Source organism: Balaenoptera physalus (genome assembly GCF_965194825.1).
Source record: "Balaenoptera physalus genome assembly, chromosome: 12".
Classification (NCBI taxonomy): Eukaryota; Metazoa; Chordata; class Mammalia; order Artiodactyla; family Balaenopteridae; genus Balaenoptera; species Balaenoptera physalus.
The window spans coordinates 96815838-96825689 of NC_138897.1; the positions used below are offsets into that span (position 1 = coordinate 96815838).

At 57.1% G+C, this 9852-nt stretch overlaps 1 protein-coding gene across 5 annotated transcripts; it reads left to right on the plus strand.

The window, feature by feature from the left end:
* Positions 1-1501: 1501 nt before the first annotated feature.
* On the plus strand, positions 1502-8618 carry PGAM5 (PGAM family member 5, mitochondrial serine/threonine protein phosphatase). Of its 5 annotated transcripts, XR_014251800.1 has the most exons (7): positions 1502-1745; positions 4143-4321; positions 5362-5487; positions 5554-5642; positions 5744-5877; positions 6307-6454; positions 7727-7862. XR_014251800.1 is itself a non-coding variant. In XM_082417193.1 (6 exons), the coding sequence occupies exons 1-6, from the start codon at positions 1555-1557 to the stop codon at positions 7875-7877; spliced, it is 870 nt and encodes a 289-aa protein (XP_082273319.1). In that variant the 5' UTR covers positions 1504-1554; the 3' UTR covers positions 7878-8618. The 5 variants fall into 5 exon arrangements, 4 of the variants coding, with proteins under 4 accessions (XP_082273321.1, XP_082273322.1, XP_082273319.1 ...); XM_082417193.1 differs by lacking the exon at positions 6307-6454 and having other exon boundaries at positions 1504-1745; positions 7727-8618; XM_082417194.1 differs by lacking the exon at positions 6307-6454 and having other exon boundaries at positions 1504-1745; positions 5747-5877; positions 7727-8618.
* The last annotated feature ends 1234 nt before the right edge of the window (positions 8619-9852 follow it).

Below are 9852 nucleotides of genomic sequence, written 5' to 3' on the forward strand. Positions count from 1 at the left end.
CTCAAATCCAGAGCCCCTCTGGTTCAGAACTTCTGTAATGAAAGTTCGCTAGTCTTCTGCCATGTTGGAGGTGAGGTAGTCACCTGAATACACTGGTGATGGAGGGGATGAAGAGTGCAACCTCTCAGGTTTTCAATCAGTCCTGCTGTGTCCTCAGAGCTCAGAGGTGGGGCTAGTAACTGTAACTGGCCAGGCTCTGCCAGACTCACCGGAATAGATGAACTTGCTTCTTGGCTTCCCTCAGTGCAGGCAACAGATATTCCATCTCCTCAGATCAATAACAATCCGATTTCCAGCTTCCAAAATTTTGTCAGCTGATCTCTTGGCTTTGTTTCTTCTGTGGACTCAAGTATGTCCTTGTGGATTTGTCTTTTTAAATTTTTTTGCTATCATTTTAATAAGCGACCTTCTGGAAGAAGGAGACATAAGTATATGGGTTCAAGACACCATGCTTAAGCAGAGGTCTGGGTATTTCTGTGGAATACATTCATTCTTCAAAATCCAGAGTGACTTTTAAGAATGTAAATCAGATCGTATCACTTCCCCATTTAAAAGTCTCCCAAGATGATCCAGCAATTCCACTTATGTGTATACACCCAAGAGAACAGAAAGCAGGGACTTGAAAAGGTATTTGCACACGCATGTTCACAGTAGCGTTATTCACAATAGCTAAAACTGGGAAACAACCCAAATGTCCATTGATGGATGAATGGATAAACAAAATGTCGTCCATCCATACAATGGAATATTATTCATCCTTAAAAAGGGCATTCTGACACATGCTACGACTCAGATGAACCTTGAGGACATTGTGACATAATCCAGTCCGCAAAGGACAATACTGTCTGACTCTACTTCTTTGGGGTCCCTGGAGCAAATTCATAGAGACAGGAAGTAAGATGGTGGGTGCCAGGGGCTGAGGGAAGGGGAAGGGGAGTTAAGTGTTTAACGGGGACAGAATTTTAGTTTGGGAAGATGAGAAAGTTCTGGAGAGGGATGGTGGTGATACTTGCACAACAAAGAGAATGTGCTTAATGCCCCTGAGCTGTACACCTAAAAGACGGTTACGATGGTAAATTTTGCGTTATGTGTATTTTGCCACAGTAAAAACAAGGCAACCGGAAAACCCTGCGGGAGTTTCCCGGTTCACTTAAACCAGAACCCCAAGTCATCTGCGGGGCACGGGTTCCCCCTGGGCTCTTCCCGCAGATGACCTGGCCCAGCCGCCCGGCGCCGGCTTCGGTGCTCCCGTCGCGGCCCCGCCCAAGCGGCTCCCCGGGGCGCCGCGTGCTCGAAGGCAGGGACGACTCCCGCCCCAGGCCCCCCGCAGCGGGTCGAGGGAAGGGTCTCAGAACCACCGCCCACCACCGGGCTCCGCCTTCGTTCCCGGAAGTCGCTCGCGGCGGGCAGGGCCATCCCGGCGACTCCCGCGTCTCCCGCGCAGCCCGGCGGCCGGAAGCGCACGCCCGCGCGAAGCCTGTCCCTTGCGGCGCGCCGTCCGAGCCCGAAAGCGCCTGCGCGGAGTCGACGCGGGCTCGCCTGGGACGGGCCGGCATGGCGTTCCGGCAGGCGCTGCAGCTGGCGGCCTGCGGCCTGGCCGGCGGCTCGGCCGCCGTGTTCTTCTCGGCGGTGGCAGTGGGGAAGCCCCGGGCGGGTGGGGACGCGGAGCTGCGCGTGGTCGAGCCGCCGGCGTGGGCGGGGGCCGCGCGCCCCGGGCCCGGCGTCTGGGACTCCAACTGGGACAGGTGCGGGGCTGGCGGCGGGAGCCTTCCTGGGCCCTGGCCGTCCCGGCCGGTCGGTGTGGTCGGTTCCGCGCAGGGGCGGGCGGGGCAGGCTTGCGTGCGGGTGTCTCTTTCGGTTCTGGCCGCAAGGGTGGCTGTGGACGTGGGGCGTCCTTCGACCCCTCTTCTGAGCGCCAGTTTCCTCGTCTGCACAGGGGGTCGTTTTGAGTAAGGAGCACCGTGATGCCAGGGACAGTGCCCGGCGCACAGGGAAGGCCGAAGTGGTCGTTTTCTGTCCTAGACGGAGGGCTTGGACCTTTGTAGGGCTCTTGTCCTTGTTTCCGTCTCCCAACTTCTGAATCCTCAGATTGGGTGACGGCACGTTGGTCCCATATTTGCGATACAGCTGAGACGGCGAGGTGGAGATGGGCCCTGGAAGGGGCCTCCGCGGGGCGGTCTCGAGGGGACAGGACCAGCAGCCATCTTGAGTAGGAACATGAGGTCCAGGGGTCCCGGTCCCACCTGGCCGCGCGCTGTCATTGTTCTTACTGCGCCCTTGGAGTGTGGCTCCTGTGATCAGGAAGCAATTTTTAGTCTTACTTAACGTTAATTTAAATTTAAAAACCAGAGCAGTGCAGATCTTAAAATACTCTATTGAAACGATAGTATTTTTGGTATGCTGCAGTAAATAAAGTGAGTTACTGACATTTCACCTGTTTCTTCCTGCTTTGTAAATGTGGCCACTTGGAAATTTTAAATTACGTATGTTGCCGGTGTTGTGTTTCTATTGGACGCCCCTGCTCTGGGTTGTGGGATGGTTTACCCAGTCCCAGCTCTTTACTCCTTGACACTCTTGAGTGTGGGGCGCAGATCCAATATTTATTGCTGGCCTAGTTATATCGGGAACTTCATAGGTATTCTTTTTAACCTTTAATTTTTAAAAGGTAAACTTAGCTTAGAATCGTCTTGTATTTACAGAAAAATTGCAAAAGATGATAGAGTTCCTGTATACTCCACACCTAATTCCCTCTGTTGTTAACACCTCACACTAATATGGGACACTTGTCACAGTGAACCAGTATAGATACGATATTATTAACTGACGTCTGTACTTTATTGAGATTTCCTCAGTTTTTACATCTTGTGCATTGTGTCTTCCCGGATCCCACAGGACCGTCAGGCTTTGGCAGTTTCTCAGACTTGACTTGTTTTGATGACCTTGACAGTTCTGAGGAGGGCTAATCAGGGATTTTGTAGACTGTTCCTCAATTGGGATTTGTCTGTTTTTCTCATGATTAGACTGGGGTCATATTCTCTTTATCAAACATCAGTACAATCTTGTGAATTTCTTGGGCCTTTTTAAGGAAACAGTCACTCTGAGGTTAAAGGACGGACTTGAGGTAGAGCCAGACTCCAGCCTTGTTTGAGGCCAACATGCTCTATTTGCTTGTCCAAGTCTAGATTTATGGGGGGGTGAGGAGGGTGGTGTCCATGCTAGAAAGTAACAGGGCCTCATCCAGTGAGATCTCCAGCCTCTTCCTGAGGAGCCAGGCTTCCTGCATCTGTGCCTGTAGGTTCCAGATGTCTTCTCTGGCTCAGTCCCAGCTCCCACGTGACTGCCAGTGTGGCATCTCGGCTTGGTCATGTTACAGGCACCCCAGGTTCGCATGGCCCAAGCAGAACCCGTGAATTCACCATTATTCCCCTCAAAACTTATTCTTCCAGCACTGCCTCAGCTGAGTACATTCTTTTCCCAGCTCTGCCAGTCTCACAGGCATTTCATTTCTATTAACTTGAGGTCCACGAGCCACCGGAGTGCCTGTCTTCACCAGACTTGGTCGTTTCTCAGCATCTGTGCTGCTGCTACTCCCTCCCAACCCCCATCAGCTCCTTCCCAGCGTTCCAGCAGGGCCATCCAGGGGGTTTCCGTGGGAACGGGAACAGTTTCCTCTCTGTCCGATGTGATGCCCACTATCCCACGTGCTACTAAGCGTTGAAAATGTGCTTAGTGGGATTGGGGACATGGAGCTTTAACTGCATTTAATTTTCATGATTTTGAATTTAAGTAGCCACGTGGCCAGTGGCTACTGTTGGGCAGCACAGCGTCCCCGTCTGCGAGGCCACCCTGTGGGCATTTCCCACCTGCCGTTCCACAGACACTCCTTCCTCTTCTCTGCGTCCCTGGTCTCCTTGCTGTGACTGTCAGTCTCCTCACGAGGACGTGGGCGGCACAATAGCTTCGCTTGTCTGTTCTGTTCACATCCAGCCGCCCAGGGCGGGCCTGGCGCCAAGGGAAGGGGAGGCGCTGGCTCCTCCCCTGCGCCTCCCCAGCCCGGGAAGCCTCTCTGTGAGAAAGACAGGGTGTGACTTGCGAGCAGGGGCACAAGGGCAGGGACACACCGTCTTGTATTTCTGCCTCAGGAGAGAACCGCTGTCCCTGGTCAACCTGCGGAAGAGGAACCTGGAGCCCGGAGAAGAAGAGCTGGCGTCCAGGCTGGACCACTACAAGGCCAAGGCCACACGGCACATCTTCCTCATTAGGCACTCCCAGTACCACGTGGACGCCTCCCTGGAGAAGGACCGCACGCTGACGCCCCTGGGTACGTGGCTGGGCCCGCCCGCAGAGGCCAGCCTCCTTGAAGGTGCCCTTGGGGCGCCTGGGCCTCTTTGGACCTGTGTCAGGTGTTCCCGGCCCAGATGCGAGCCCTGTCATTATTAGTGATAATCAGCCAAATCTGACACAGGCTTTGAAAACGTCCTCAACTTTAAAAATGTTAAGGTGGATCCTGCCTGCAGGCACGAGGCCCTCTGAGGTGGCGCCGCCCGGTGCCCCGTCCGGCTTGACCTGGTTGCCGGAGAGCCTTCCTCAGAGGCTGCCTCATAAACGGTGGCGGGTCTCAGCAGCCCCGCGCGGAGGGCGCCTGTGGCAGTTTCTCGCTGCTGTGAATGGCGCTGCCGGGCAGTCGTCCCGCCTCGGTCTTTGTGCTCATGTGTCTGTAGGAGAAATTCCTAGCAAGGAAGCGCAGGGAGGTTGGAGATAGAGTTTACATTTTAAAAAACCTCTCTGTTGAATGAGATAGCACCCATTTGTGTGAAGGGTCTTGCTGGCCTGTCCTCGGGCACGGGTGGAAGTAAAGCTGCATCTGTGGTATCGTGCATCCAGCTGAAACTGACTTTCCAAGGGCATTTCTACTGGATTCTAAGATACATTTGAGGAAAAGCATTTGTATTTGCACCCAGGCCACAGCAGTGCTAATCTGTCCGTCCTCAAGTGTTGACACCTGGTGGTGGTGATTGAGCGGCAGGTGGTCACTGGCGTACTGACACCCAATCTTTGGACAAAGTTGAGTAGGAATGGTGTGAGGGACCCAGAAATAGTAAACAGGACCCCACCCAAACTTCAGCCAGCCTCAACCATGGCCGTTGTCTTCAGTGTTTTTTCTGTATGGGGCTGAAGGTGGCTGGTTTGTCTCATTGATTTTACCTGTTGAAAGCCTGGCCCCTTCCTTAGGCCTGAGCCCTGGGAGGGGCTGCCCGTCTTGTCCCCCACACCTAACAGTGCTTGGTAAGGACTGAAGTATTTGTGAAGTAAACAGGGACTGCGGCGACGTGTAATTCTCCAGTGTATTCCACCTTCAAGGTCGTGAGCAGGCTGAACTAACCGGTCTCCGACTTGCAAGCTTGGGGTTGAAGTTTAATAAAATCGTCCATTCCTCCATGACCCGTGCAATAGAAACCACTGACATCATCAGCAAACACCTGCCAGGTGAGTGCCAGGCGGCCCCGGGGCGGCTGCTCGTGAAGGGGCGCTGAGTCCTGTGTTTCTCTGCAGGCGTCTGCAAGGTCAGCACAGACCTGCTGAGGGAAGGCGCCCCCATCGAGCCTGACCCCCCCGTGTCTCACTGGAAGCCGGAGGCTGTGGTAAAACCCCCCCCCGGGCGGCCTCCACTCCACCCCTGGGCTCCTGGCGGTGGTGGCCCGCACACTGCCTCCATACGGACGATCCCTCCCTCTGCCCCCAGCAGTATTACGAGGACGGGGCACGGATCGAGGCCGCCTTCCGGAACTACATCCACCGGGCGGACGCCAAGCAGCAGGAGGACAGCTACGAGATCTTCATCTGCCACGCCAACGTCATCCGCTATATCGTGTGCAGGTGAGGCCCCAATGGCGCCCGCGGCCCCGCCTCCGGCCTTTGCCCCGCCCCCGAGGGGCCCCGCCTCCCCCCCCCCCCCCCCCGCGGCCCTGCCTCCCGCCCCTCCCCGCTGGCCTGTGCCCCCAGCACGGCCCCGCCTCCCCCCCCACTTCCCGCCAGCCTGTGCCCCCAGAACGGCACGGCCCCGCCTCCCCACCGCGGCCCCGCCTCCCGCCCCTCCCCTGCTGTCCTGTGCCCCCAGCACGGCCCGGCCCCGCCTCCCCAGCGCGGCTCCCCCTCCTCCTGCCTGACGGTGCCCGCCAGGCCCAGCCGGTGGTCTGGTAGAACGGCTTTCTCACGACTGCATGTTTTTGGGGGGAACAGACCAGACTGAGGTGCCCCCCGTGGGCGGCCTTTCCCGGGCGATGCTGACGTGGTCGCTTGGTTCAGGCGCTGTGCGCGGTCGTTCCCGCTGCGAAGTCACACTTTGTAGGAGGCAACGCCAACGCCCGTTTCCCTGACGTCCCCCGACTGGTTTCAGCACCTGTCGATGGCTCCTGCCCCCGTGGTTGCTCAGTGGTGTTTGCTTAATGGTTTCGTATGTCCCTTTATTAATTGGAATTTTTGCGACGATGGCCCCACGGATCTGCTTTGTGCGGGGTGATGACCCGTGAGCACGTTAGTCACCTGGCTGCGCCGGCTGCTCCCGCAGGGTCTCATGTGTCCGTGGAGCGACCACGTCCCTTCGTCCTGGCCCCAGGTGTCCAGGGCCCTCGCGGTGATGCCTGCGCTGAGCCACAGGCGGAGTCACGGAGGGCCCTGGGCCTGGGAAGGCCAGCTGGGTGCTCGTGGGTTTGACCACATCCCACTTAGTGCAAGTGAGAACCCAGCCTCCGCCGGGTCCATGGAAGGTGCTCAGCAGGTGCTTCAAGAGCTGAGGGGTCCCCCTTCTCACGAGGGCCCGTTCGTTTGCCCTCAGGCGTCGCCCGCGTGGCCCGGGGCGAGCAGCTCTGCGCCAGGGGAGCAGGCTGCAGCGCCAGGGTCCCGGCCAGGTTGAGCGCTGCCGGGAGGAGGGGCTGGGCTTCGGGGGCAGCCCGAGCCAGTGTGCCGCTCAGGGCGACTTCGGGACTGTGTGAACCCACGTCCTCCCATATCCCAGGACAGCACTGACCCAGTGTCACCGGGAGCGACCCCAGTGCTGAGGGCCGGCCGGAGACGTCGGGGCCGGGAGCGGCCTGTGCCCCCGGGACACATGAGGGCGCTCTGCTCCCTAACTTAGGGCAGTTTTGAAAGCGGTGAGGGTGACGCTGAGCTTTGAAAAAGCAGCATGTAGGTAGTTAATTCTTCAAGTCGGCAAAACTCTCGACAGAGAGAGTGCCAGTTAATGGCAAGCCACAGGGATGCCACTTGTGCACCCCAGTGTCCTGGGGCATAAAGGGGTCCGGTGGCTCGGACGGAGGCCATAGTCGTACTGGGCTTTTCAGCAAATACTAACTGTGCCTAAGAAGCGTTAAGAGCATGGAAATGCTCCGGGGTTGTGAGTTGCCCCTGCCGCACCGTCTGGCTGCCCCCGTCCCCTTTTGGTGACACTGGAAGAACAAATTCAGTTGCATGCATTTGTTAACCAGTGTGTTTGTGACTCACATGCAAGCCTTGAGTTGGGTTGATCCCCCGTCCCAGAGGGGCTGGGCTGTCACCTCCCCCTTGTTTGATTGATGGGCTGGCATCCACCCGACAGCTCCTTCCTCTGTGAAACCCCTTTTGAAAATGGGAGGGACTTGCAGGTATTGGCCCCAACCAACCCCAGGGAAGGCCCCTGAGGCCTTGTCATCTGGGGTGGGCCCTTCCTAGCCTGTGCTCTCTCCTCCAGGGCGCTGCAGTTCCCTCCAGAAGGCTGGCTCCGCCTTTCGCTCAACAACGGCAGCATTACCCACCTGGTAGTCCGGCCAGATGGCCGAGTGGCTCTCAGGACCCTCGGGGACACGGGGTTCATGCCTCCTGACAAGATCTCCCGCTCCTGAGGGCCGCCTCGAGGCCCCGCTCTCCTTCTCAGCCCCCTGCCGGCCTGGCGTGGGTGCCACCGAGACCGCGGGCTCCTCCCCTGCCCCCCACCGGCCGCGCCACGGGGCTGGCGCTCCAGGGCTCCAGGGCTCCAGGGCTCCGGGGCGCGGCAGCCGGAGAGAAGGCGGCTCCACGTTGCGGCGCTGCAGCACTGAGCTTCTGGCCCAGGATGGAGAAGGGAAGCGCTCAGGTCAGATCAGCTTCGTCTCTCGCAGTGTCTCTGCCTCACTCTCGTCCACCAGGATGAGCCCGTGGGGTCTAAGCAGGCCTGTTTCAGGGACTGGACGAGGCCCGCAGATGCCGTCCCCGCAGGGGCCGTGGCAGACACCACAGCGCGCCGTCCGTCAGCAGAGCCCGTCAGGCAGGAGGAGGAGGGCGCCCGTGCTTCTTCCATTCGTAACTTATTTCGCTGCTTACACTCTTTTTTCATTGCCTAGAACTCTTTGTCACTTAAGTTTTCATTAATTGAAGATTTTCCTCATCTGGTTCTTGCTTTGAAAACCCATTTCTCACTCCCGAGTCACACAGCCCTGCCGCTGTTGGATCTGAACTCACGTGTGTTGCTAGGCCTTTCCGGACACAGAGGAGGGGCACCTTGGCAGGTGAGGGAGGTGACTCGACCTGCTGGTCTCGTGGGAGGGGCCGGGCAGTGACGGCCCAGGAGGGGCCCTGTTTCAATAAAGTGTCTGGCTGACAGTTCAGTCCTTGTTTGCCTGTGGCTATTAATCTTTTATGCTTGTGGATTAGAATATGTAGATACGATGTGTCCATCCCCAATCTCCGTTTATTTAGGAGAAAGTACAATTTCTATGAAGTGGTTATGAATATTTTTTGCAATCAGTGCAACTAATTGTGATATTTGATCCATTTCTGTCAATTTTGGAAATAACTACAAAATGAAATTTTGTTTTACTGGTTTTTCAAAGTACTAATTGTGAATGTTTTAAAGGAAACAGGAAGCCTGTGCAGCACGACCAACAGCAGCCCCACACTTGCTGAGATAGTTTCAGCAGAAAGCTCTCTTCCCCAGTCTTTTGTGCACCCTGCGCTGACAGTTTTGCAGGGTGTCTGCCCACCAGGGGCCTCAGTGAGAGGCCCTGACCCAGGACAGTGAGCTTGGTAAGTAAAAGCAGCAAGCACACACCATTCTGTCGAAATAGTTCCGACAAGTTAGCCAGGGGCTGTGCTAATGTCTGAGACCAGAAAAGCCAGAGGCGGCACCAGGTGTCTGGCCTCGGGCGCTGTGAGGCCCCACAGCTGAGCCCTGGGCCCCCCGCCCCTCGGGCTTGCGCGGCCACCCTGCTGTCCTGTCTGCAGACCTGGCTTTTCCATGGCGTGTCCCCCCTTTACACTTGACCTTTGAGAAGCAGGGCAGCATTTTAGAAACAGGAAAGGAGCCCAGGAGCGGGACAGTGGTGTTCGGATGGGGTCAGTTAGTTACAGGGGCCCAGGGATGTCACACTGGAAACCGCCCCGAGGTAGGATAGATGACCGAGAACTTCTGAAACATCGGGAACGTTGTCCTAAGTTTGACCAAAATGGAAAACCACGCCAAGAGCCCGTGTAACAGGAGGGATCCTGAACTGACAACAGTAGGAACAGTAGTGGTTCCTACTGACTGTGTTGCTGTTTGTTCCAAAATATTTTCTTTCTTTTGAGACGGTTGAGGAAGGAGCCCGAGGGCACGTGTAAGCAGAGACCCCTCCCTGCAGGCCTCCACGCACGCACAGACCTGCGCGGTTCCAGCAGCCTGGGGGACAAACCCGGCCGGGGACGCCTGACGAGGCAGTCACCCCACAGGTGTTCCCTCTGAGCTGCGAATGCTTCTGGAAACATCCAAAAACTATCCCAGAGGATCCGTCTGGATCCAGGAGCGGGGAACCTTCTGGAGCTGCATGCACTGCAGCCCCTGGCACCTCAGCCACCACCCGCTGC

Coding starts and splice junctions, on each gene's coding strand:
- PGAM5 (XM_082417193.1), top strand. CDS start 1,555: ATGGCGTTCCGGCAGGCGCTGCAGCTGGCGGCCTGCGGCCTGGCCGGC. Junction 1,746..4,142: donor TGGGACTCCAACTGGGACAG/GTGCGGGGCTGG, acceptor TTTCTGCCTCAG/GAGAGAACCGCTGTCCCTGG. Junction 5,488..5,553: donor CATCAGCAAACACCTGCCAG/GTGAGTGCCAGG, acceptor GTTTCTCTGCAG/GCGTCTGCAAGGTCAGCACA.